The 27,927-nt window shown below is 57.0% G+C and overlaps 1 protein-coding gene across 1 annotated transcript; it reads right to left on the reverse strand.

Moving 5' to 3' along the window:
- Positions 1-392: 392 nt before the first annotated feature.
- CYTH4 (cytohesin 4) lies at positions 393-27,927 on the reverse strand. Its single transcript, XM_045872582.3, has 13 exons — positions 27,789-27,927; positions 22,083-22,165; positions 19,996-20,060; positions 18,430-18,496; positions 16,577-16,695; positions 15,296-15,376; positions 13,672-13,784; positions 11,741-11,889; positions 6,099-6,210; positions 4,632-4,708; positions 4,218-4,289; positions 3,598-3,752; positions 393-2,422 (listed from the first exon to the last, which is right to left on the reverse strand). The coding sequence occupies exons 1-13, from the start codon at positions 27,805-27,807 to the stop codon at positions 2,350-2,352; spliced, it is 1,185 nt and encodes a 394-aa protein (XP_045728538.1). The 5' UTR covers positions 27,808-27,927; the 3' UTR covers positions 393-2,349.

The raw sequence follows: 27,927 nt of genomic DNA on the forward strand, positions 1-27,927 counted from the left end.
TACTGAATTCCAGCTTGGGAACCCTCCTCCCCCTCCCCAGTGACCGCTGGGGTCAGCCTGGATACCTGCCTTCCGAGGCAGCCGTTCACTCTCTCTTCAGCCAGCACTGCCTGTTGGGAAATTCTTTTGCCTTTCCCTGGCCTTGACAGGGCCACTTCTCCCCTGCCCCTGCTCTGAGGGGACCTCCGTCACAAATCCAGCCTCTGGGGACATCTGTCTGGGTGGCAGCCGTGTTGCCCTGAGGATGAGGGTCCAGGGCCCTCTGAGGGCCCACTCTTCCCTGTCTGGTCCTCCTGCCTTCAGCTGGGAAAGGAACGAGGGTGAAGGGCCTGAAGGGGGGGGGCGTCAAGGACGGCAGGTGTGGTCACAGAGAGGACAGACCCCACTCCCGAGATGTATCATGAGCTTTATTCTGTCTTCTGAGTGATTTCCAGGACAGCCACTCATGCCTGCAAAACACTGCTTCCACCCTCTCAACGATGGGGGAGGAAGCTGAGGACCAAAGAGGGAAAGGGGGGCGGGGGGTGAAGGCCACACAGCCAGCGTGTGCCAGTGGCGGGAGAGGACCTCGGAGCCCATGACCCTCAGCCCAGTGCTCCTTCCATGACCCCCGGCTGTCCCTTCAGGGGCCTAAGGAGGCGGCAACGGTGCCATCCAGTTCCCAGGCTGACGTGGGGTCTGTGGAAGTCCTCAGATGTCCGCCAAGGCCCCCTGCAGATGCCCATCCCAGACCCTCTTCAGTACCGTGTCATTACCAGACACTCGCATACCTCCAGAGACGAGAATCTCACCCCTCACAAGGCAGCTACTCTCTCCCTGACCCCACGAAAGGTGTGCGTGTGTTAGTGGGGGTGGAGGGGACGAGAGACTGCCTCCGCTCCCCTGGGGAGCCCACCTCGCTCTGGCTCGCCCACTCAGGCTGGTGGTGGGGCAGACGCAACCGCATCTCCTGCTTTCCTGCCAGGGAACTGCCCTCCAGGGTCTCCCCCAGAGCCTGTGTGAGGGCGTGAGAAGGGTTTCTGAGAAAGAGCCTGTTCAAGGACTCCTCCTCCAGGCTGGGGCCTCCCTGAAGGCAGAGTTGCTTGCGTGCGTGCTGGGAAGTCAGCTCAAGCCTTGATGCGCTACCGCGGGTCTCAGGGTGCCAGGACCCGCTGGGGCAGCCCCTCACCACCACAGGACCCCACAGGGGAGAGGCTGGGGCTGAGGCTCTGCCACAAGCTTCTATGTCATTCAGTGGCATGGGCGCTGCCTCCAGGCCGCCCTCCTGGTCACCACGGCTCACAAAGCTCTCTCTTCTTGGCTTCGTGGCTGTACCACCAGCCCTGCTTGCATACATCTGTCAGGGATGCTCTCTGCCGTTTTCTTGAGGATTCCCACTTGCCCCTCCTCCAAAATGGACATCCTTGCGATTGAGCCCACTCTGCTCTTGGCTTCCCTGCAGCCTTCGGTCGGAGCCCCACCAGCTCAGGCATCAAGTGCAGAGACCTCTCCAGCCAGAAGCTCCTTAGGTGGACCCAGTACAATCTTGTCCTTCTACTGAAAGGAAGTGGTCCGTGAGGAGGGAGGTGGCAGGTGGGGCACCGCTGGGATCTGCACTGGGGCTGTTACTGTTGCTGGGGGTGAAGGGCACAGACACAGAAGGCACCAAGACGTTTCTATCCAAACCCCGCAGTTTTCCAAGAACCAGAGGAGTGTGACTTGGCAGAGGACACACAGCAGTTTGGAGACGGAGCTGGGATGGAGTCTGCAGGTGCTGGGCTCCTAGTCCAGTGCTCCTGGCGTCTCCCGGCGGTCCTGTCTGTGGGTCTGAGCTGTGTGTGTGGGTCCCTTGGGCAGGGACGGCCAAGCCCCAGCCAAAGACAGGGGAGGGGCTGGATGAGAACCCCCTGAGCAGAAGGAGGAGGCATTACCATGGCCAAGGGCGGGAAGCACTCAGGATCCCCACGGCTCCTCCTCCCTCGAGGGCCGACAGCGTTTCAGAGTCCAGGAGATGTTTCACAGAAGAGGAGACTGAGGCCCAAAGGGAAGACAGGGTGCAGGGTTCTGGGGCTGCTTTCCTCGCTCCTTGCTGCAGTGATGTGGGCAGGGGGCAGGGGCCTTTCCTGGCAGTGCCTGGGTGCCGAGAGCCGGGGGACCTAAGTGTCACCTCTGAGCCCGTGAGGCTTCCCACCCACCCTCCTGAGCCCTGCCCCCTCTACCCCCCACTCCTGGTAGCTCAAAGTCATGGGGGTGGGGACAATGTCTATGCGCCAGAAAAGGGTGTCCTGGGGTGGGATATAAGTCTCCAGGTACCACAGGTCATGGGGTTCCCGTGACCCCTGGACCCCCTAGCACCACCTCTCAGGAAGCTCAGTGCTTGTTGGCAATCTTCTTCTTCCGAGCAGAGACCAGGTCGTAGAAGGGGACACGGGTGATGCTGGCTCTGAAATGAGAGCAGGTGAAAAGATCGCAGGGCTGGGCTGGCTGCCAAGGGGCTCCCAGCTCCCAGGGTTTGTAGCAGGGGCATGGGTCTCCCAGGGAGGGGATGGCCTGCCAGGCTGCAGGAGAAAGGCCAGATGGCCCCACCAAGGACCAGGTTACGGTGAGTCAGCCTTGCCCGGAGTCCCACAGGCCGGGCGGGAGAGGGTGAGGCTGAGAGCGGACAGCTTTGGGAATTCTGCCCCCCCTCCCCCAGTTCTCCGGACCCCTCTTCAGACTCCCAGAAGGAGCCCAGATGGAGCCAGCAGGCCTGCTTGCCCCCCACTGGCTATGTGCGGGGGCAGGTCCCTCCCCTGGGGGGGGCTCGGGGCCTCATCTGTAAAATGGAGGTCAGAGTGGGTTTGGCCTGGCCACCCCACAGGACTGATGCACAGCTTGAGGGGAAAGACCCCGCAAGTCCCTGGGACACAGCCCCTGGCCCGGCAACTCCTCGGTGTCATCCTCTGGCTGACAGGACCCACCATCACCCACGTCTCCCCATTGGCTCTTGCCCCTCACCTGGCTCCCTCCACTGCCCATCCCGGCACCTCAAAATCAGCCCCTACACCATGGCCTTCCTCACCTGGCCACACCCCTTCTCTGTTTACCAGTCTCCCCAGTGCCCCCAGGAGAAACCCGCACTAGTTGCCATGGCGACTAAGGACTTGGTCTCCCACTGCCCGGTCCCTGCAGAGCCAGGCCCCCTGCACTGCCCGGCACCAGGCCCCCCAGGACACCAGGCTGCTATCCAGGGAGGCCCTGCACTGACCTGCCCTCTCGTCTTTGCTGGTACTAGTCCTTCCCCTTAGAGAGCCCTTCCCTCCCTCTCCACCAGGTCTTTCCAGGGCCCCTTTGGATCCTGGTGCCAATGAGAGCGTCATTCAAGAGCACTGACCACGGGTCAGGCACTGGGCAGAGAGCTTTACATGCAACATCTCATGGGATCGTTCCGCCAGCCCATGAAGTTGGGGCCTTGCTCCCCTGTGTCCTGGGGCCTGGCTACAGAATCTGGGTGGCAGGGATTTGCATGCCAGAGACAGGAGGGAGATTCTGGATTTAACCCCTTTTGCGGACAAAGAGACAAGGCCCAGAGAGAAGCAGGGGCCTCCGGGAGGGACAGGAGGCCCAGCTGGCCCTTACCGGATGGCCTCGATCCATTGGTCGCGCTCGTCGGCGCTGGACGCAGAGATGCGATAAGACTCGTGCTTGCCCTCCACCACCTTGCCCTCGCCGTCCGTCTTACACGCCTTGATCTTCTGGCCCCGGCAGCTGGGGTTGTAGAGCTCCAGGCAGAACTGCGGGGAGGTGGCTGGGTGAGGGCTGGGTAGGGGTGGGAGGAGAGGGCGGCCCGGCCGGGCTTTCCCGGGTGTTCAGCGAGGACTAGCCACTTGGGGCTCGGACCGACAGCAAGACACACCCCACCCCAGGCCGGCTTCCCATGCAGGGCCAAGGGGCAGGAGCTGCTCCTCCTCACGTTGAGAACCTACTATGTGCCAGGCACGACCTAAATCCACCGTTTCCCCTAAAACCCCCAGCTGACTGCTGGGGAAACTGAGGCTCAGAAAGGAGCAGAGACTTACTCAAGGTCATCGGCCAGTGTCAGAGGCAGGCTCTGAGAGACAATGAGACCATGCCCTTTTGATGCCATTGACCTGCCCCCAGGTTCTGGAGGGTCCAGGCCAGCCGCCCCCTGGCCTCCCTCCCCATTTCAGAAATTCCCCCAGCAGCTGGGGCTCTCAGGACCCCACTGTGCCACCTACTGGCTTCTTGGGGTCGTCCACCTTCTGCACAGAGAGGTTCTCCAGAGGTATGATTCCCCGTGGCTCCTTGTCCTGCAGGAGGGGCCGGGGAAGGCCAGGATCAGCAAATGCAGCCTTGACACCCAGGGCAGGGAGTGAACTTGTGGGGCTCCCCCAACTCATAGAGGAGTGCACTCATCTCCCCAGACTCTGTCCAGCCTTGGAGGGGGAGGGGAGCAGTGCACGGAGAGCCCAGGCAGGGAGTTAGGAGGCTGCCCCTCCTCTTCCTTGCCGCTCAGTCTCCCCACCTGTGAAATGGGTGTGGAGGGGGGCTGAATGGTCTCAAAGGGGCCCCAAGCTCTGTGAGTGGACTGATTAGCACTAGTCTGGGAGTGGGGAGAGGGGCAGGGGCAGGCTCAGAAGCATCCTGCTTACAGTGGTGAATTCGAAGTAGTAGAGACAGTTGTCAGTCAGGATGAACCAGCGGCGTTTCCACGTCTTCACGCGGCCCCCTGCGAGAGGCCAATGGTGCAGTCAGCCAGACTTCCTCTCCCTGGGCCACTGACACTTCCTTCCGTGAGAGCGGGGCCTGGAGAGCTTTCCTCTGCCCCTTCCTCTCAAGCCTCCTAACCCCCAGCCCACCACACTTTCCCCCAGACCCATCACTTTGTCCCTCAAACACCCTAGCGGCGCCCATCACCCCAGGCTACCCCTGTCCCGCTTGAGCTGGCATTCGAGGCTCCTCCAAGATCAGGCCCCAGGACCAGTGGCCGCCCTTCCCCCTCATTTCATCCCTTGGCCGGCTCCCTGCCTGGCACCGTGCTAAGTATTTCGTCTTTTGCTTGCCAGACAATGTTCTAGATGTTTTTAGAAAACATTTGCTTATTAATCCCTAGAACCGCCTATGAGGAGGGGACTGTTATTAACCCCATTTTACAGATGAAGAGACCAAGGCACAGGGAGGCGCAGTCATCTGCTCAAAGTCCTGCAGCAGAGCTCAGATTCGAGCCTGGTGTCCTAGCTCCAGAGCCCAAGTGCTTGGCCATTTTGCCACACATTGAACTCTCCCAGTGCTCGTGATGACCATTTCACAGCCGTGGAAACCAAGGCCGAGGAACCTGACCACTGGCACGTGCAGGGAGGAGCTGGGATCTGTGACTTAGAGTCTCCCTGGGGCTGGGAACTGTCTGTCGGGCAAGGAAGGAGTCACCATGGTCTGCAGAACAGCTGGCATCCGGGCATGGGGCCGTGGAGGGCTTGGGCGGGCATCCCCAGCCCAGGTCTCTGTTGCAACACGAGGTGTCTGTCCTTACCTGTCTCCAAACGCCACCATCCCTGGCTGGGCTACCTCCGCTGGGGAGGCATCCAGGAGCGCTGGGCCCTGCAGTTCCCCTGCCAGATTTGGCAGTCTGTCCCTGCTGTGAGAGCCGTCACCCCAGCCCCCACCCGTGGCTCCTCTCTGCAGGCTGGAGGTCCTCCCAGCCCCCTTGTCATGCTGAAGGGAAGCTCCCCCGAGCCACATCCTGTCCCATTTCCTCCCCCATCTTCAGGGACACCCAACCTTCTGCCCACCCACTTGTTGGCTGTGTGGCCTCAGACAGGTACCCTAACCTCTCTGGGCCGGGCTTCCTTAGAAGCCCTCCAGGAAGAGAGAGAGGCCTGTAGTTGAAGGGTCTATGGGCCTCTCATCTCCTCTTCCTGCTTGTCCTCCCCTCCCCCACTGTTCCCTTCCTGCCCAGGACAGACAGATGGAGGGATGGGGCAGGCGGACGGCTGGGGGGCGGGGGTGTTGCTTGACTCCACCCCTGAGGCTGCATGTCAATGTGTGCGTGTGTGGTGTGTGCTTGCATGTGTCTGAGCGCACGTGCCACGTGCCCAAGTGTGCCCGAGTGTGTGCCTCACCCAGTTTGAGCAGCCAGCCCTCGCGGTCGGGGTTGAAGAAGGTGTGCGTGAGGTCATTGCCGTCGTCCTCCGGGATGGAGAAGGGTTCGCTCTTAATGCTGTCAAAGAGGTTCTGTCCCCAGAGAAGGGGGGGGAAGACCGGGCTGTGATGTCCACCCCAGTCTGGAGCCTGGACCCTGCTGGGTCCATGTGGCCTGGAAACGCTCCCTGCTTCCCCCAGGCTGCTGGGGCCCCCAACCCCACTGCATGCCAGGTCCCCCCGCTCTGTGGCCAGAGTAGTGCACGCACGCGGAGGCCGCTCCCCTCAGAGAGACTGCCCAGCTGCCTCGCCCATGCTTGTCTTCTTGCTGGGCTGGGTCTCCCCCACTGGGTGGGGCGCTCCCCCAGGGCAGGCCTGGGTGTCACAACCCCCAGGACTCCCCCAGGGCCTGGCCTCAAACAGGTTGGCAACTCTTTACCGACCAGTCGGTTGATGGTCCCCCCCTTTCCTCCCCCCACCGGCCCCCGTTGCTAGAATTCCAGAAGAGCACTGGCTTTGGCCGTCAGGCTATCTGGGTTAAAGTCTCAGCTTAGTCACTCGCTGGCTGTGTGACCATGGGCATGTTCCTCAACCTATCTGAGCTGCTGGTCCTCATCAGCAGAAATAGAGAGAAAGATGCTGACCCCTCAGAGTTCTGGGGGTGGGTGGGGGGGTAAATGGACTACACAGGGGTCAGAGCCCCTCCCTGCCCTAAGTCTAGGGGAAGGTGAAGAGGAGGGAGGGAGGAGTACAGCTTCGGCCTTCACCCAGCCACCCAGCACCCCTCTTACAGGTCAGATGAGGGAGTCAGAGACCATCACCCCAGTGTTTGAGAGTGTTGCCGACAAGGACACTCGGCTGGGACCTGTACACCCCCACACCTGTTTGCCTGTGTGTGCAAACACAGACGCTCAGACACACTCACACACACACTGGGGCAGAGCAGCCAGAGTCAGGGCCTCCTTAGGTAACATCCATGAAGGGAGGGGGGGCCCCCCTTTTGCTTAGCTGCAGTAGCAGAGACTTCCAGGTATACCCTGGGTAGGGGGACATGGAGGAGCGACCAGGGAGATGGGGATTGACTGCCTGTGTCAAGAAGCCCAGCCCAAGGACAGACTCAACACGGGATGCCGAACTTGGCTCTCAAGGGCAGGGACCTGTTCCAGGTGGGCTGTGGTCGTAGGGGTGGGAGTTCCCAGAAAGCAGATTTCAGTTCTCCATGCAGGACCTTCTAGCAGTTAGAGCTGCTAGCATATGGATGGAGCAACCTGGTATGGTAATGAGATCCCCGTCACTGGAGGTATGCAAGCCAGGGCGGAGACCTGTCTGCAGTGTCATCCCGGTGTGTTTTGAAGCCCCTGCCACAGGGCCCTGTGTTCTGTGATCAACCTGCCCATGTTTCCAAGTGTTTGGAAAAACATTCTCAACTGTTTCAGCTTATTAAAACCAGACCCAATGCTGGATCTCCATCTCGAAGATAATTAGCTCCCTTCTGTTGCCTTTGTGTATACTGCTGTTCCGATGGTTTCCTTGAGATTTGAAATGAAAAATTTCACAAGTACTGTTGGATTCCCCCTTGGTTTTAGAAATGGTGTTTGCTGGTTTTTAAAAGGTCTTTGCTGACCCGATAGCTCCGGGGTGGGGTGGGGGTGGGGGTGGTTACAATCCCCCCAGAAGCAGCTTTTCCTGGGCTTGATGGAGGTGGCTTCGGATGGACTCCAGAATCCCCGGCTCAGCCTGGCTGTGCTGGGGTGGGCGTAGGGAGAAGCAGGGACCACAGGCCCTTTTTTGGAACCCCCGCACCCCTAGTGCAGCTGGGAAGCCCTGTTGCCCCTCCTGCCCAGGCCCAGCCCTGAGAATTCCCAGGTGGTGCTGGCTGATTGAACAAAGGGAGCGGCAGAAAGGCCTTGTCAGCAGAGCTGTCAACACAGACAAACGTTTGGGAGGCCCAGGACGCAAGCGGGGGGCCAGACAGGGGGGTCTCATCCTCCGCGGTACCCACAAGAGGCCCCCTGGCAGCTTCTGCGGGTGGCCTATCAGCTTGCACGTTCTGCCCCCCACAAAGGAAACAGCTCGGTTCATCTACCGTTCCTGCACCTTGTAAACCCCAGCCCTCCCTGTAAGTAAACACCCCTGAGCGGGGGCGGGGTGGGGGGCTGGTGGCCACCAAACCTGGCTGGGTAGATGCCACCTTCCAGCGGTTCTGCTGGTCTTGTCTCTGTCTCTCTCCGCCCCCGGTTTTCCTCTGGGGGCTGCCCGCCAGACACTCTCTGTCCAGGTTGCTGAGGGGGGTTCACACCCACTGCCCCCCTGCCCCAGGCTCCAGGAAGGAGCGAATGACTCCCATCTGGCCAATCAGAACATTTCCTCCTGCTGGCCATGGTGCCTGGTTCAGGGAGGACGTGTGACCCAAGCCAGCCAATAAGCCTGAGTTCTGGGACTTTAGTTTTAGCCACTAAGTGAGAATGAACCCTGAAGCTGCCTGGGCAGTCTCTGCTGCAGCTTGAAGAGAGCCTGTTTAGGAGGGAAGCCAACATGGAGGAAAAGGTTGCCGAGAGATGGAGAGACCAGATCGAGTCCTGACCTCACTGATCACCTGGATCTAGCTGAGCCTGAAGCCGGAGGATCTGAAGCCAAATCGATCCCTGATCTTTTCCATTACACAAGTTGAGATTCCTTTAGCCAGGAAGCAACCGGTAACTGGGAAACACAGCCAAGTCCTCCATCCCCAAATCCTGCCTTCTGCTCTCTGCTGAAGGAAGGGCCCTGGAGTCAGAGAGGCATGGGTTTGAATCTGATGTCCTCACAAACTATGAGACCCCTGGCCAGCTCCCACTCTAGGAGGTCGGTTTCCTTTGCTGCGAACTGGGAAGGGTGCCCACTGCCTAAGGGTGTCAGGAGGAGTTAATGAGAACATAGAGTGCCCAGAACTGGGCCCGGTATGTGGTCAGTTCTGAAGAAGATGTTTGGACAAAAACCCAGGAGGTCCAGGGCTGCCCACAGCAGAAGATACCCTGCACTGGGAGATTGTTCCCCTGCCTGAGCCTCAGTTTCTCCACCTATAACACCAGAGGCTGGAGAGCCCTCCTTGGCCTCTTCCCTTTTTCCGCTCTTCCACCTGAGCTCCCTCTCTGGGCAGCTCTTTCAAGGTGAGTGGCCCCCTTCTTGGCATTTCTTGGGTGCCTGTCAAGTGCCAGGAGCTTGAAGTGCATTAACCCGGCTTCTCAGGAGAACCACCCGAGGGCACTATCATCTGCCCACTTTGCGGGTGAAGAAACTGAGGCTCACACTCAAGGTCACGTAACCATAAAGGGCAGAGCTAGGATTTGATCTCCTATCCTCTGAGTCCACACCCTGTACCTTTGCCCTGAGTCTCTTAGGCATTCTGCCTCATCCCTATCAGGATAGCCAGGGCAAGACGGGCTCAACCCGCCTGTCCCCTGCCTCCCATAGTGCACCTCTCTGAAGCCTTGCCCAGCTTAAAAGCATTATGTGTCCTCAGCAGGGCCCAAGCTCCAGTACCACGATGGGGAATCTTTCCACAAAGTGACAAACTTTGAATATCTGAAGGTGCTTAAAGGTGAGGTCTTCCTTTACGTATAGGGAAGAGGAGGCCCAGAGAGAAGGCAGGCAGATGCCCCCCCCACCACACAGCACCCAGGCTTCCCCCCAGACTTCTGCGGTAAAAGCCCCGAACAGCAAGGACCAGGCTTGTGTGGTTCTCTTTGCACCTTGGGAAGGGGCTAATAAACCCTTCCCAGACCTCCCAGGCAGAGTGTGACCTTAAATTGAGATACTAGACCCTAAAGCCCCAGGAGGAGAAAGTTACAAGCTCTACACAAATGTAGAGCATTGGTATTAACAAAAGGCTTGAACTGGGAAACATGCCCAAGGAGGGAGGTGTTCAAGAAGGCTCCTGGGGGAGGTTGGGGGGCTGAGGCAATAATGCTGGTGTGCCATTAACTCATTATCTGCCAGACCAGGTGTGCCCAGCCTCCTGTCACTAGCACCACAACGAGAGGACTTACTGAGTCCCAAATGCATTTTAGATTTCGGGCATCTTGCTAAGCGCTGGGGTTTTAAAATTATTATTAGTTATTCTTCATAGTGACCTAAGCCACCATTTAGACCCTGTGCTCTGTACCTGGCAGGGGCTGTGCCCTTTACATTTTTACAGATTGCTACTCCCAGCAGCTCGGTGACGCAGGCGTCATTATCCTGGTTGAGAGAATGGTGGCTTGGAGAGGTGGGTGAGTCATTCCCCAAGGTCACCGACAGACAAACGGGGCAGACGGGGATTTGACTCGAGCTCTAACCAGCTCTCAAGGCCTCATTCTGTGCTGTGGTCCCCCCACCCCCACCCCCATGATAAACTTTCTCCTCTGGGGACCGAGGAGGGTGGTGGGCTAAGGGCGTGGCAGTTCTCGAACAGGGAGGGGCACCCAAGTCCTTCCAGACCCAGGCTTCCCCCCAGACCTGGCGGGGTGCTAAGCTGGGAGGGTGGGGTTCTCACCTTCTCCTCCCCTCCTGCCAGGCTGTCACCAGGAGGCAACGGGAGCTTTATTGAGTTCTGGGGCATCTTTAGTCCTGGAAATGAACTGTCAATTCATTTTTGCTGCACCAGGTTCTACAGCTCACTCCTGTGTTTACAAAACAGTTCCAGTTCCGTGTTGCCCATAGTTACCAGGCAACCCCCTGAGGCTCATTCGAAGCCTCCTTCCCCACCTTGCCACCTGTCCCTATCCATACATACCCACACCCCCAGCCAGCCACTGCGGACCCTTCTCCCTTTCCCAGCCAGGCGAGGCCTGGGTTCTGGCAGTTTCCCTTTTCTGGACTGTCCTTTCCCTGTTTCCCTCTGTGAAAACTCCCATTCAGTCTTCAAGGCCCAGTTCAAAAGTCTTCTCCTCTGTGAAGTCTTCCAGGATGGCCTCCTTTCTCTGCCCCCAGGAGAGCGACAGTAATGTCCTCTGTGTCTCTGCAGCTATGTCCCCGTAGTTAGTACAGCATGGATCACATGGGGCTATAATTCACATAGGCATCATCTTCCCACCAGACCCTGAACTTGGCCTGGGTGGTTGATTCATCCCCAGGTGCCCCGTGCCGGGCACAGGGCCTGGTGCAGTGTGGGGGCTGTTTGAGGAAGAGACGGGGAGGCCCGCGTTCTGCTTGGCTCGCAAGCTGCCTTGTGGAAGACCTCAGTTTCCCCCTCTCTGGAGGAGGGAAGGCTTTTAGCAGAGTCTGAGGATTTTCAGCCCTGACATGCAGAGACTCTAAGAATCTGGGATTCCAAGCAACACACCCGAGTTGTGTGAGGTGCCCTTTCTGGAAAGTGCGACTGATGGGTGCCCAGAGTTCCCCAAAGGATGAAGTCTGGGAGGGTCTCCTGGGTGGTCTACAGCAGACATCCCCCTTAAGATGGGGGCCACTTGGGAATGCCCATGTCAGGACCGACGCGTTTGGTGGTGGCCCAATTCAAGACAGTCACCAACCTGGGTGGTCCATCTCAGAGCCCCCTCTTGGAGTGGTCTATCTCAGAGGAGCCCCTCTTGGACTGTCCACCTAAAGACAGGCCCTTCCCGGATGCCTGGGGACCAGGAGTGTCAGGCCGCGCTCCTCTTACCCGCAGCTGCTCCTCAGGCAGGTCACTGCCACCATTGATGCCTCGGTTCATGGACACGAAGCGCTCGAAGGGCGGCCTGTCCCGGACATTGGGGTTGTGGAGGCTGGTGTTGAGCATGATGATGGAGAAGGACAGGACGTAGCAGGTGTCTGCGAGATGGGACAGCAGTCACAGTCCTGGCCCTGGTCACTCTCGCCTCCTCTGCCCTGACCGCTTTGAGGGGCCAAGCATCAGCTGTCTCAACACCCCAAAGGTCCATGCTGTCCTAGCTTGGCATTCGAGGCCTGGCCTCCTCCCCGCTCTTACAGGCCTCCCTGCTCCAAAGAAACTTCAGCTGCCGCGCTCCTGAGCCCCTCCCATGCCTTCCCACCCCTGCACTTTGACTCCTGCTGGGCCCCCTGCCAGGCATGCCCTCCCTTTCCCTTTGCTACCCATCTCAACCCTCCCCTTTCAGCTTGAGCTCAAGCCTCTCCCCGAGCTCTTCCAGCCTCCCTGCCCACTCTGTTCTCTGCCTCCTCAGAACTCGGAGAACACTTATTGTTGGCTCTACTGTTCAAGGCTTAGTCACGTGCTGCTTGGCAATCTTGCCGGCATTGTGGGGCTCCTGGGGCCCAAGCTCCTGTTCCATTCCTCAGACTTTCATGGGCTTGGGGGCGAGGCCGGGCTGAGCATTTGGGAGGGAGGTGATTGCTCCTCTGGGGCATTTTTAGGCTCTGGGTCCAGAGCCAGAGAAGTCCAGCTGTGTCCCCAACTCCCTGGTGGACCTTGGGAATGTATCTGACCTCCTCGGCTTCTCCATCTGTGACATCAGGAGGTTTAACCTGAGGTATCGTCATGCTCTAGGACATCAACGATTCTACCCCTGAAAACAGTGGCACCCAACAGAACCACCTAATAGCTGTCCATTCCTACCACAACCCTGTGAGGCAAGTGTCCTTACTAACCCCATCGTACAGAGCAGGGCACTGAGGCACAAGGAGCTTCAGTTACATGCCCAAGGCCACAAAATGATGCAGTTAGACTGTGATTTAAATCTGGTGCTTTAAAATTCCGTCCTTTCTATAAGTATTTATTGTGCACCCATGAAATGCTGTGGACTGGGGATTCATTGGTGAATAAATTTGATATGGTCCCTACCCCTGTGGGGTATTTAGACTGGTGGAGGTGACAGATGATAAAGAAACACACCCCCAATTTATAGGCAACTACAAGAGAGGGCAGATGCTCCATGGGACCTGACTATGGTCACACAGCCATGGACAAGCCACGGCGCTTCTCGGAGTCTGTGTTAGACGCGGAGAGGAGAACACTGCTGACCTCAGAGTGGAGGCAAGGATTACCTGACTTTACACAGGCAGAGCTCAAGAAATGGGATTCGTTATCGTTGCTGCGGTAACTTCAGGTACAGAGAAGAAGCCAGGACAAGACTGCCGTGAAGACTTCTTGTCCACCCTGCTGGGGGCGGGGCGGTGGGTGCAGTACTGATCTTTGCTGGTATCTTTCTATACCCCTGTGCCCCCGACCTCCTGCCCAGCGTGTTTCCTTCTTCTGGCCTTTGCCCTGATGAAAACTCCTGCCCGAAAGGTCCTTTCTCCACCTTGACCCGCTGGAGAACTCCTATTCATCCTTTAAAGCCCCGTTCAGACCCCACTGCCTCTGGGAAGCCGTCCTGGATAGGCTGACTCTGCCATCGCTGCCCTCAGCCAGGGGGACTGTGCATCATTTCCTGCCTCCTCTCCCAAGGACCGGGCCCTGAGGCAGCCCTGCCTGACAAGCGTCCAGCAGAGGGACTGGCCCAGCGTTGGCACTCAGAGAAGAAGTCTGGGCTCCCAGGGTCTGGGTGCTCGGGGGGGACCTGAGAGGGTGGGGCGGGCATGTGCCCGCAGTTCCGGAGGGGTCCCGCAGCCCCACGTCCCCTCCCGCACAGGCACCTGTGCACTGGAAGACGCCTGGGTTGCAGAGGCAGTATCGGGTGGCAAACGTCTCCATCATCCGGTCGATCTTCTGGGCCTCGCCTGGCAGCCGGAAGCTCCACAGGAACTGTCTGGGGGGAGGAATGGGGCGGAGGGTGGGGATCCCGGTGGCACGGGGTGGGGGGACCCTGGATAAGCTGCTATGCCTCTCTTAGCCTTAGTCTTTATTCTGTACATGGGAGAGTCTGCCCCTGTCCTCTAGGCGCTCGGGGAGGTGCCTTTTCTTTCAAAGTGGAGTGGTGCCCCCCTCCCCATCTGGGCCCAGAACCTTTTGTGGCCCCCTCCACCTCAGCCCAGAGGGGGCCTCTGTCTGCCCTGGGATCTGACTGGGGACCCCTGGGCAGGTGCCTTCCGCTGGCTGGGCTTCCTGTTCTGTGAACTTAAGCCCTTCCAGAGCTTCGAACTTAGCTCCCCAAGGGCAAGGGCTGTCTATACTGCTCCTCTCACACCTCCCGCTGGCCTCACCCCGGCCTGGGCGCCCAGGGATTGCTCAGCAACGAGCAAAAGAAGGAAGGATTGAATATTGGAGACTCCTGAGCACTTACCCCTCTCCCTTAAAGAGCGTGGGAATTGGAGGGTAGGCCACATGGCTTGGGTTCTAGTGGCTTCTTCCTTCTCTGCCTTGCAAACTCCTAATCACCCTTCAAAGCCCAGATCAAATGCCCCCATTCGGGAGCTGATTTTCCAGGCATTACTCATAGCAGCAAGACTTACTAAGCCAATTCTAAGTACTCTCTGTTTAGTTGGTACAGCCCTATGAATTTGGTACTGTTATTATTATTATTTTTATTTCTTTATTTTTAAATATTTAATTACTTATTTTATTTATTTGAGAGAGAGCAAGTGAGAGAGAGCATGAGCAAGAGGAGGGGCAGAGGCAGGGGGAGAAGCAGACTCCCCGCTGAGCAGAGCGCCAGACATGGGTCCCGACTCCAGGACCCTGGGATCATGACCTGAGCCTAAGGCAGACCCTTAACCAACTGAGCCACCCAGGAGCCCCTATTATTATTTTTTTTAAAGATTTATTTATTTATTTGACAGAGGGAACGAGGGGGGGTGGGGCAGAGAGGGAGGGAAAGACTCCCTGCTAAGCGCAAACCCAACGTGGGGCTCCATCCCAGGACCCTGAGATCATGCCCTGAGCCGACACCAAGAGTTGGATGCTCAAATAACTGCACCGCCCAGGAGCCCCTAATTGGTCCTATTATTATTCCCATTTTGCAGATGAAGAAACTGAGGCACAGAGACTTGCCCCAGGGATGAGTCGCAGAGCTGGGATATGAACCAGGCAGTCTGGCTCCAGAGTTTAATATGTCATAATAAAGGCAATACCTACTGCGCTGTAACACTAATCTCAAAAGTAGTGGGAATAGCAGAAGTAGTAGTAACAGTCGTCACGATAATCAAATACGGCTGTAATAATGTAAGACCATGAGGAGCAGTGGCCGCAGGAAGGTGATCAGAGGCATCAGAGACCAAGGAGTGATGCTGTTTTGTGCCATGAGTGTGGCTCCTGATCCCCCTGCCCCACCCCAGGCTGGGCCACCCCCGGGGGCTGGGCCCTGCTCTCCGGACCACTCACCTGAGGGCCTGCACGAGGTTGAGGTTGGCAAATTCGTGGCAGTCCACGAAGGCGTGGAGGACCTGCAGGTTGAAGGGATCCCTGGAGAGGGCAGGAAGGAGGGCACATGCACTTGGGAACTTGCTGGCACCCACCTCCTGGAGGGGGCTGGGGGGAGGGGGGACGGGAGCCACGTCCTCCTTCTGGACCCAGCCACCTTCTGGTCTGCTCACCTCTGTCTGAGCTCACATCATCCCCCACACCCCCCCATGGTGTGTTCACCCGGGAGGAGAACCCTGGCTTCGGAGCAGCCTGCCCTGCGTCAAGTCCTTCTTCTGTCACTTCCTGCCTGGATGACCCTACTCAAGCCACTGGACCTCCCCAAGCCCCCGTGTCCTCATCCGTAAAATGGAGAGAACCACGCCTACTCCTATTTCTTCCCACTTCCCAGCTCAAATCTGGAAGCTCTGCCCTTTTCTGCCACCTGCATCCTCTGCTCTCTTAGGAGGAATGTGTTCACCGGGGAGCCTGGGAGGAGAGTCGGTGGTCTAGCTCCCCTCTTGTCACTTACAGCCCACCTGGCACCCCCAACAGCCAGAGGGGTCCTTTCTCACCACTCCTCTGCCCAGAACCCTCCCATGGAGCCCCACCTTGTCACCTACTACTTCTTCCCTCCCTTGGTCTCTTCTAATTTCACCAGCCTGCTGTTCCTTGAGCATGCTTCTGCCCCAGGACTTTGCATGTGCTGTTCCCTTTGTTTGGAATGTTCTTCCCCCAGATGTCTTCACTGCTTACCCCCTTTAAGTGTCAAGCATCACTTTCTCCACGTGACCCTTCCTCCACGAGACCCTTCCTATCTATAATAGTTAAAGTCACAACCCTTGACCTTGTTCCTAGTGGTTCTCATCTCCCTTCCCTACTTTATTTGCATTCCAAAGAACTTGCAATTTTCTAACATATTTTACATATGTTGGGATCTGTCTTTTAATGTTATCTCCCTGAGGGCAGGAGTTTTGTTTGTCTTGTTCACTAGGATAAATTCAAGGATTAGATACTGCCTGGCACATGGTAGACACTAAAAAATATCTATTTGTTAAACAAATGAGTGAATGAAGGAAGGAAGGAAGCCAGGCTTTGGTTCAGAAGGTGGAGGAGAGTGATCAATTATTCCTCTCAAGCCCAAGAGTTATGATTTCCCTAACATAATTCATTCCCTCATTTACCTGCACACATACACACACACACCTGTGCACACCTGCACACCCTCATTCCCCATCTCCCTAAGGCCACACCCCACCTTACCTCTCCCCCAGGTAGGTGCCAATGGCCGTCTTGTTGAGGCCCTCGCCCTTGTACAGGAACTGGGCGATGTCCTGGACGTTGGGGGTCAGCAATTTGTGCTCAGTGAGATACTGGATGCCCTGGAGGGGGTACACAGAGCCCACGATCAGCCCCCACACAGCTGCTGGCCTGAGAGGAGGAAGGGAGGGGGCCTCCGTGGCCAGAGTGCGGGACAGGTGGTGGGGCACTGGGGCCTGGCATTCTGACATAGGCACAGACTGTTTTGGGAAGTTCTGTGCTCCTTAGAAGCTGACTTTGTAAGGTGGTGAGTCCCCCATCACTGGAGGCATGCAAAGAGAGATAGCATTTCTGCAAACCAGGTTCACGCCATGGTCTCCCCAGGTCCCCTTCAGTCTGAACTCTAGGATTATATGCTTCAATGATTCTATGAATTTATAACTTTAAGATTCAATGATTCAGACATTTCTTTTGTCCCCTTAAAACTCATATTGAAAAATAGTGGGGTTTTTTTTTCCTTTTTTTTTAAAGATTTTATTTATTTGACAGAGAGAGACGCAGTGAGAGAGGGAACACAAGCAGGGGGGAGTGGGAGAGGGAGAGGCAGGCTTCCCGCCGAGCAGGGAGCCCGATGCGGGGCTCGATCCCAGGACCCTGGGACCATGACCTGAGCCGAAGGCAGACGCTTAACGACTGAGCCACCCAGGCGCCCCTGTTTTATTTTTTTTTCTCACAAATAATCTATATCCATTGTATAAAAATCAGAAAAAACCCAGCTAATTCCAAAGGAGAGGAAATGGCTGAATCCCACCACTCAGAGGGAGACAATGTCCAATGTGGCGCCTTTCCTTCCCTTTCTGCGTGAAACTGCTTTTCTGATCTGACGATATCATACGCACCTCTTGCCCCCCACCAGCCCTGGCACTCAGAATCTGTCCAATTTTGGGAGTTTGAGGAGTTGGTCTCTGGTTTTCTGTGAGGGCTCCTTCGTGTCCCTGTCTGTCTTGGGGAAGAGGTTACTGGAAGATGGGGGGCAGGTGGGGGGGAGGCTCTCGGTGACAGACAGAAGGTCCTGGGACCCCTCAGGGGCCCCTCTCCGGTGCTCTGGTGGGAGTAGGAGTTAGTGTGCATGTGTGTGTGCATGCGTTGTGGTGTGTGTGTGTGTGTGTGTGTGTGTGTGTTCCATGTGGATGGGGCCGGGGTCCGAGGGAGGCGAACGGATGTGTGACACTGTGATGGGGAAGAGGCAGCCTTCTCAGCCAGGGCAGTAAATTTCCAGGGACCCCTTGGCTGCCCTGACCGCACCTCCGTGTGTCAGCTTGTGGCTTCCTCCTGTCTTTGTTCGAGCAGGAAGGGAACCGGCTGCCACCTAGCTGGCTGAGAGGTGGGGCTGGGGTTGCTCGGAGGCAGGGGGAGAGGTGGGGGGTGTGGGGGGTGTGGGGGAGGGGCAAGCCCTGGGTGCTCCGTGCCAGGGGCCCCAGACTGGCTCCCCCTGTCAGAGAGGCTGGAAGACACTTCTGGAGACTGAGCCCCAGGATCTAAGGGCCCCACTGTCCAAAGACCTACTCACAAAGGAGGAAGCGGAGGCTCAGCCAGCGGACTCCAAGTCTGTGGGCTTCATGCAATGTCCCCACATCCTCCTGGCTCCCACCTCATACTATGCTATGGGGTGACAGAGCCCTTCAGCCCTGATGGACTGTGGGACACTGGACAGGTACTGAGCTCTGCTGGGCCTCAATTTCCTCATTTATAAGGTGGGTTATTGTCAGTTGAGGGGAGCAAGAGGCCATTGTGAAGGTGTCCAGCCTGTAGCTCCCCCGGCCCCAGGACCACCTGAGCCCCCCACAACTGCCTACCTTCATGGGGTCCATATTGAACTTCTTACGCCCGATGCATAGCTCCTTCTCCTTCTGCACCAACCGGCTGTAGACACAAAGATGTCAGGCTGGACTGCCCCAGGACCCCAGGGCACCCCCTCCAAGCCGCAAGGATGCTTTGCTCAGCTAGAACCAATATTCCCCAAGAGCCTCCAAGTGGGGTCCTCACACCCTGCATCGGAATCACCTGGGAGAGCACGAGAAATGCAGGATCTGGGCCCCTCCCAGAGCTACTAAATCAGACTCTTCCGATGGGCCCAGTGCCAGCATTTTAACCAGCTCTGGAGCCATGGCCTTGGGAGCCCAGAGTTGCTCCAGGGAGAGCATTCAGAGGGGCTTGTGCAGGATAACAGGGAGGCTGGGGGTGAGGGCACGGGCTCTGGAGCTGGACTCCTGGTGCAAATCCCACTCCACTACTTTGTTGGCTGAGCCACATAAGGTGAATCACTTTATCTCTCTGGGACTCAGTTTTCTCCTCTGTCAAATGGGGATGACACCATCACCTGCCTCCCAGCATTGTGGAGAGGTGAAAGCGTTCAGAATAGCTCGGTGGTAGGTGCTCTGTAAATGTGTGTTATTGTTGGAGCTGGAGCAAGGCCTCTGCAGACCCAGGGCAGCCACGTGTGTGTCCATGCTTGCCAGTGTGATTGGTGTGTGGGGCTAGAAAGGTGATCGGAGACCAAGGGGTCGCAGGGGCAGGGCTGATTTCCTGAGACAAAGTTGTAGCAGTCAGTGTCTGAGGCCTTAGGGGATTATGTAGGGACCAACATTCTCTCTCTCTTTCTCTTTTTTTTTTTTTGAGAGAGAGAGAGAACAAGAGAAAGCATGAGCAGTCGCGGGGGTGGGGGCGCGGGCAGAGGCAGAGGGAGAAGGAGACTCCCCACTGAGCCGGGACCCCAAACTGGGGCTCGATTCCTGGACCTTGGGATCATGACCTGAACTGAAGGCAGACGCTTAACTGACTGAGCCACCCAGGCGCTCCTGAACCAAGATTCTTATTCTCCACAAGTGGGGAAACTGAGGCCCAGGGAGGGAAGGGGACCAGCCCCAGGTCACAGAGCCAGTGGGAGTCTTCCCACAGGAGGGGCGTGTGGATGACACCCTATGGGTGGAGTGAGGTGGGCCAGCCTTGGCCTTGCCACGGCCAGGTTCTGGTCCCTGTGAGGCCCTTGGCTCCTGGTCCTCCTCCTTGGGGCTGAACTCCCCTTCTCCCGGCCCATCCCATGATGCTCGCGGCCAGCGACTGATCAGGGGCTGGGTCAGGGTGGGTTGGGAGAGACTTTGGGTGGAGGGGTTGAGGGTGGGGTGTCTCTCAAAAGAGGGGGCCGTTGGAAGTAAGGACCAGACCAGACCACGCGATGGAGTCTAGGGTCCTCCCTGTTCCTATCTCACCTCCACTGCCGCCTCCTCCAGGCCGACCCCTGGTTTCACCAGGGCCCTAGCCCCACGCATGGCCCCTTGCTCCCTCATGCTCATTCCTGGGGTGTGACATCTTTGGGAAGCCACCGTGGCAGCTTCTCAGTGTCCCCTGGCCCGGCCCCTCACCTCTCCTCCGCGGTCTCGAAGCAGTCAATCTGGGCAAACACATCTGCGATCTCGTCTTTCAGCTTCTGTGGGGTGGCAGGGGGCACGACAGGGCGGGAAAGTCAGGGATGGAGGGTGGGACGGAAAGAGATTCCCGAACACCCTCCCCCACACCCACTTGCACCCCTGGGCGTGACCCCCCACTCCACGGAGCTGCCACTGAGTGCCCCTACCCCTGACAGACCACTTTCCCAGGTATTTCTTATCCTCACAATCCCAAGCCAACCTATTGCCTGTTGATACCCAATTCCCCAAAGGCTCCTGTCTTGGGGGAGGTAGTCCCCAAGTCCCCACCCTTCCCCCCATTCTATTTCCAGCCTTCCTTCTCCCCTCTGTAGCTGTGGTGTCTCCTGCCTTTTAGACACTCCTCTCTGGCTTCCATCCCACATCCAATGACTCTGCCATTCGCCCTTGACTCCGTGCCCACTATGGGCCAGGAGTTATGGGTACACCAGGGTACCAGAGAGTGCAGGCCCTCTTCTCAGGGACCTTGTAATCCCAGTGGAATTTACAGAACAGGACGCTGAGGTGCAGAGAGGTGACGTGACATGTCCAAGGTCTGATTCCAAGTCTGTGCTTTCCCCACTCCCCTCCAGCCTTTTTCATCTTGACCCTGCAGGAGGTACCCAGGGGAAGAGGACCCCCTAATTATGCTAACCACAACCCCTGGGCAGATAGCAGAGTGGCGGCTTGTCCAGCAACCCCTTGCGGAGCAGCAAGATGAGTCCCTGGCAAGAGCCCCTAGAACCCAGCCCAGCCCCTCCTCACCTTTCCCTGCAATCTGTGGCATGAGCGTGGTTCCCCAGGCTTGTCCGGGAACCCAGGGGCAGCATGGGGGCCTGGAGACTAGACCTGAGCCCAGTCAGCGTCTGCCCATGTGATGATCTTGGCCAAGTCACTGAGCGACTTCCCCGTGATTCACTTGCAATTATTAATTGAGCACTTACTATGCTTTGACTATTGAGTTGGGGTATGATGGTGGGCAAGAGAAACCTAAGCTTTTGTGGAGCTCCCAGTTGGGTGGGGTTGGGATCATGGGGCCATGGGCAAATGAAATGACCATGCAGAAAATGATCTGAGTAGCTACACTGTGGTGAGCATGGTGTAAGGGATAGGCTCGTCCAATCACCATGTCATACACCCGAAACTAATGGAACAGTGCATGTCAATGCTACTCAAATAAAAAAAAAAAGGAAAATGATTGGAGTCATGGTACAGAAGGAGCATGGCACATGGTAGGTCTCGAGAACATACCTGCTGAGTGAATGATTCTGTATCTTCAACTTTCTTAGGGTAGATGTGTGTGGGGTGGGGGTGGGGTCCCCGCAACCCCAGCCGGGCGGTCAGGGTCAGGGCAGTCTCTAGGAGGCAGCATTCGAGCTGACAGTGAAGTCATGAGAATGAGGTGCCACGAGGAGAGCTTGGGAGAGTCCCAGGCTATGGGAACTGTGAGTGCAAAGGCCCAGGGGCAGGACGGAGCCTGGCACATTCCAGGAACAGAACCAAGGCCTGCCTCACAGGGGGCTAAAAATCACATGGGTGAACGTTTGAGCAACTGGTGCATTGGCGAGTGCCAGGCACATACCGGTGTTATCTTGACAAAATGGTTTAAGTTTTAGAGGGTCTGAAACTGAGGCCCAGCGTGGAGGTGAGGCCTGATAGGGGCCACACGGATGGGAGTAGAGCCTGCCGTGCTGTGAAGTGTAGAGAGCACTGAGCGGGGCTCTATACACAGTAGGTGCTTAGCCAATTGCCCCCTTCGCTCCCCCACGCTCCTGGCTCTCTCTGGGTCCTGGCAGCTGGGCCCAGCAGTGGGGAGTCCCCCTGGGATTCTGGTCTCCCCACTCCTGGGGGCCGGGGCCGAGGCCACGTGTGGGCTGGAGCCTGGCCCTGCTGTCCGACCAGCCTCGGTCAGGAGTGGGGAGGTGTGTGAGCGTGTAGGAGTGTTTGCTTCTGGGTGGGTGTGCTTGGAAGGTGTGTCAGCGTGAATGTGTGTGTAGACATGCGCACGCACGCTTGTGAGTGTGAGTGCGTGAGTGTGCACACACCTGGATGTCTTCCAGAAGCTGCTTCCGGTGCCACTTGATCCGCTGCAGCTCCTCTGTCTCCCCGCTGCTCAGCTCTGCTGGGTCTGGAGAGAGAAGAACCAGTGGTCACTGGCCCGTTCACCACCCTCCCCTCCATCACTCCCCTCCAGCCACACAGGCTAGCTCTTGCTTCCGCCAGAGCCCTCTTCCTTCCAGAAACCCATGGCTTGCTTGCCCTCATCACTCAGGCTTTGGTCCAGACGTCACCTCCTCCAGGAGGCCTTCCCTGACTACCTTCTCTAAAGCAGGCCCTTCCTCTACCTTCCCTTCCTACCCAGCTTTGTACCCTTCCGGTACAGACTCCTTGAAACCATTTTGTTTATTTGCATCTTTTCTGTTCTACTCATTATACTCCCAGCACCATGAGAGCAGACACATCAACAATTCTGCTCACTGCTCAGCCCCTAGAAAGAACCCGACGCATAGCAGGTACTCAGAATACTTGCTGGAGGCATTCGTCCTTCCTTGGAACTTTCATTTACTCTTTCCCTGGATCCCGTGTTTATCATTTATCCACTTACTTATTTGCACAACCAGGAGGTGGTGTCTCATTTTGTCTCACATGGCATTGGCCAGAAGTAGTCACATGACCACACCTGGCTGCAAGGGAAGCTGGGAAATGAGCCTTCAGTATGGTGGTCCTGATACCCTTATTATGTAAGATGGGGAGATTGGGTTTTGGGGGACAATTCACAGTCCCTGCTCTAGACACTGAGGCTCAGAGAGATGAGGTGACCTGCTCAGGGTTGCACAGGGACAAGCCGCTGAGCCAGAGTGGGACTTGGATTGGGCTGGCTACAAAGCCTGGGTTCCTTCCTCATCACCTGGAAATGAATGAAGGGAGACATGTGTGTGCTGGTATTCTGTGCGAGGTGCCACACTGGGGTCAGCGACCCACCTCTAACCCATCATGCATCCTGTTCCATCCACAACGCTCACCCGGTCAAAATCCCCATGGACTCCCTACTACTTAGAGAGAAAAGTTCTCATCCTGATCCTGGCCTTCCCAGCCAGCCTTATTCCCCACTATTCTCATTAAGAGCCTGACAGTCCCCTTACCAGCTCCTCACTGTCCCCAAACTGTCTCTGTCTTACTTCCCCACGTTTGCTCATGCAGATCCTCCACCCTGGCATGCCTGTCTGCCTGTCCATACCCTCCCCGACCCTTTAAGTCCTAGCTTTATGGAATACCTGCTCACATTTCTTTAAGGTTTTCTAAGGACAGACATTATCCCTCTCAAATGAAAGCAGAGAGAATATTTTTTAAGTTTTATTTAAATTCATTTAGTTAATGTACCATGTATTATTAGTTTCAGAGGTAGAGTTAACTGATTCATCAGTTGTACATAGCACCCAGTGCTCATTACATCACATGCCCTCCTTAATGCCCATCACCCAGTTACCCCAACTCCCAACCCCCTCCCCTTCAGCAGTCCTCAGTTTGTTTCCTATGGTTAAGAGTCTCTCATGGTTTGTCTCCCTCTCTGATTTCGTCTTGTTTTATTTTTCCCTCCCTTCCTCTATGTTCCTCTGTTTTGTTTCTCAAATTCCACATATGAGTGAAATCATATAATTCTTTCTCTGATTGAGTTATTTCACTTAGCATAATACCTTCTAGTTCCATCCACATCATTGCAAATGGCAAGATTTCATTTTTTTGATGGCTGAGTAATATTCCATTGTACCTATATATACCACATCTTCTTTATCTATTCATCTGCCGATGGACATCTGGGCTCTTTCCATAGTTTGGCAAACAGAGAGAACTTTTTTAAAAAAGATTTTATTTATTTATTTGACAGAGAGAGAGACACAGCGAGAGAGGGAACACAAGCAGGGGGAGTGGGAGAGGGAGAAGCAGGGAGCCCGATGCGGGGCTCGATCCCAGGACCCTGGGATCATGACCTGAGCCGAAGGCAGGCGCTTAATGACTGAGCCACCCAGGCGGCCCTCAAGGGACTCTATTTACAGAGAAGCCGGTGTGGGAGGAGCATACGGCCCTGGCCCTGCTGGTCCTCTCAGGCGCTTCGCCCCCAGAGGCTGCCAGCCCGATGGAGCGAAGGCACAGCTTCTTGAAGGTACAGCAGACATACCAGCTGGAGCCGACATCCTGCTTGGACCAGGCACCGTCCACCCGGATGCAGTACACACCCTAAGCCAACGACCCTTAGTGGTGCTCTGTCCCCAACAGGTCACCGACACAGATCCAGGCACAAGGAGGAGTGACCCCGTGTACCCGCCTCCTGGTGACCCCCATTTGGGAATTTTCCTTTCTGTCCCTGCAACTCTGAGCTCGGCAGGCCTAGAGAGCCTGGCTTCCAGAGAGGAGGGGGGAGGTGGCCCTTATACCAGGGGACAAAGCAAGAGGCCCATTAACCTTCAGCTCAAAAACCCCTACTTTATGCCCAGTAGCTCTGTATAAATTGTGCCTTTTAATCCTTACAGCTCCTGGAAGTGGCCAGGACCCCAGCAGACACGTGACACGCAGTGCTCTCTTGCAAAACAGGGGGCTGTTTTGCCTTCTTTCTTCACAGAGCTTCTTTTGGGGTTTGACAGACATGCTCATGGATCCTCCCTGTCCCCTGTCCCCTTCTGGCAGGATTCTGACCCCTGTGCTGTCCCGACAATCACAGGAAGCACCCCACCTTCCAACCCTTCACCTCCGTGTTTCAAAGCGGGGACTTCTCCCCATTTCAGAGCTGAGGGCACAGATGTTTCGGGGAGGGTGACAAGGACACAGAGTGAGAGCCTGGTGATGCTGGAGTTTCAAACACCGGAGCAGCTCATGGGGGGCGCATTTTGATAACAATAGACCTAAAACTACAAACAAATAATAAAAGGAGAAGGACCAAAGCCACCACCATGAACTCTGTTGACTCCTCCCTTGGCTCTGAGCTTCCCACCTCACAAGGGCTGCCCGTGGACGACGGACCCCACCCACGCTGCAGGCTGGGGCTGCCCAGGCCAGCTGGGGGCGCCCTGGTGCCCACCCCGACCCGTTCCCCAGCTCCTCCCAACTTCCCCTTTGTCCTTCCTCTTTTCCATCGTATTTTTAGAAATTGTTCTGCTTGCAGCCCCGCTTCCAGAACAGCTGGCCTTGCTTCCCCTTTCCAGGGCAGGAGGAGGGTGCGATCCTGGGGCCCCGAGGGCAGAGGTGCCTCAGAGTCTCAGCATGAGGGGCACGGGGGCAGGAGGGGGCGTCTGGCGGAGCTGCTCCCGGCCCAGCCCCCGAGGCTCTGTGGGTGTCGTGTGGCTTCCTCCCCGCCCCCAGAGCCAAGCTGTGTCTATTTTTGACTACGCCCAGCCTCCCTGCACCAGCCCAAAGGTGCTATCTTTGGTCACGTAGGGGCTTTGCTGCCTGGACCTCTAGCCTTCCCGGCAGGCCCTGGGGGAGGGGCCTGATCTGCTTCTGGGCAGAACACACGGCAGGAGGGGAGGCTGTCCTGGGGGACCTTGCTCACCATCCTGTCTACAGTACAGATGGGGAGCCGGAGCCCACAGAAGGAAAAGGCCTGGGGCGCCTGGGTGGCTCAGTTGTTTAAGCGACTGCCTTCGGCTCAGGTCATGATCCTGGAGTCCCGGGATCGAGTCCCGCATCGGGCTCCCTGCTCAGCGGGGAGTCTGCTTCTCCCTCTGACTCTCCCCCTCTCATGCTCTCTCTCTATCACTATCTCGCTCAATAAATAAAATCTTTAAAAAAAAAAAAAAAAAAGGAAGGAAAAGGCCCACCACGGCCAAGGGTGGGTTGGTGCCGAGCTGGGACCTGAGCCAGGTGGGGCTCACTCCCAGTCCCTACTTACTCTCCCAGCTTGGACCGGGAGGATGGTGCCCACTGACAGATGATGAATCTGAGCTCAGAGAGGGGAAATCACCTGGCTGTGGAGGAGCTTTGATTAAGACCCACTCTGGGTAATGGAGGATGACCTTCCTTCCCTCCCTCTGACTCCTCCAGGAAGTTTTCCTGGCTCTCCCCCTCCCAGGTGGAAGGAGTCGCTTCCTCATGGGCCCTGGGTCATTGTGCTGCAGGATCTGTCTTCCCTTCCCCCACATTCTGGACCAGCAGCTCCCCCACGGCTGGGCCTACAGCGGGGTCACTGCTGTCCCCAACACTGCCCAGCACAGGATCTGCACACTGGAGGACTGTTGATAGCATGAATGAATGAATGAATGGATGGACCAATCCACGGAGATCTCAGACCTCCCAACACACCACCTGCATTGACTTTACTCAGTCCACTTTTCCCCAGGGCCAGCCTAAAGCAGAGCAGCACCCCAGCTTCTGGCCTCCTGTCTCCCACAGCCCAGGCTAACCCGCGGCTCTCCTTGCAGGCTCTTGTCCCTGCTCTGGCCCTCTGACGTCAAGCAAGTCAGCCTTCTCCTCTAGTTCACCTCTGGGAGCCTCCATTTCCTCATTGTGGAGACAACCATCCCTGTTCTGAAGGACTCAGTCTGTGAAGCCCCGAAAGAACAAGGTAAGAAGGGTGGGAAGCCAGGCAGTGTGGGCGGACATGACCTCCCTCGCTCCTGTCGCCTCGTATCTGCTGAGTGACCTTGAGCCCGGCGCTGCTCCTCGCTGGGTCCCCTCTTGTCTTCTAGGCACCACCTAAGACATGCTCCTGGAGCCCGCCCAGTCTGTGAGCCACCTGCCACCAAAAGCCGAAAGGCAGATGAAAGGGATGGGTGGTTCTCTGACTGGGTTCCCCAGAGCCCGCAGGGCCCGGGAGGCCTGGGGGGCGGGGTCAGACCGCTCCGTGTTAGGTTTTGTTTGAAGAAAGGGCTCTGTTGCTCACAGGGTGGATGTCATCTGAACCTGGGGACCTGGACAGCTCCTGGCCGCGCTCGGCTTCTGGACTTCCAGGCAATGCTGGGATATTCTGAACATGGGGCACAGAGGCTTTGTCCCACTTCTTCTCCGTGCCTTGCAGAACACACAGCACCATCCTGTTCTCTCCCCTCCCAGCTGTGCAGACTGTGCCTCTCCTCTTTCCCCCCGGACACACGGTCCTGCTCATTGGGGAGGGTCTCAGCCCTGGTTCTCTGCTGCTCCTCCCTGGCCCTCCTCCACTGGCGCTCTAGGCGGTGGCCTCAGCCTCCCTAAAGGCAGCCCTCACCCCCCCATCCCCAAAGGCCAAACGGAGCTTCAGGGCCCTTGTGCTGCCCAGACAGCCATTGTCACCAACATCATCATCTTCACCTCGAGCAACCTTTCTTGCACTGACGGTTCCTTCCCCCGGGAATATTCCTTCCCCAGAAACCCATATGGATCACTCCCTCCCTCCTCCAGGCCTCTGCCCAAATGGTATCTCCTCCTGAGCCCTTCTCGACCACCTTCTCCCATCATCCTTACCTACTTGGCTGTTCTTCCACCTGCTTGTCACCTCCTGACATATTACATTAATACCTTTACTGTCTGTCTCCCCGTCTGGAGCGTGAGCTCAGGAGGGCAGGGACAGGGCCTGCTTTGTTCACTGGACTCCCAGCTCCTGGAGCACAGCTTGGCACCCAGCCTGAGCTCATAAACATTTGTTGCTTCCTTCTGCGTTTCCCACCTGTCTTACATCTACTTATCAATTGATTCCTTCCAGGATCCTGCAAAAGCAGGCACTATTGTCCCCATCTTACAGAAGAGGAAACTGAGGCTCAGAGAGGTTGGCCCCAGGTGCTTACCTGGGTGGCAGAGGTCCATTCTGAGGCCCTGGGGAAGGGTGGCCTGTACTGCCGTTCCTGCTGACCCAGCTGCTGCTGGAGCTGGCGGGGCAGAGATGTGTCACCTCGGCTACAGCAGGCCGCTTCCGGGCGGCCCCGC

This window comes from Mirounga angustirostris, unplaced genomic scaffold (assembly GCF_029215605.1).
Source record: "Mirounga angustirostris isolate CCGP_5_RB_7025 unplaced genomic scaffold, mMirAng1.0.hap1 SCAF_5, whole genome shotgun sequence".
NCBI lineage: Eukaryota > Metazoa > Chordata > Mammalia > Carnivora > Phocidae > Mirounga > Mirounga angustirostris.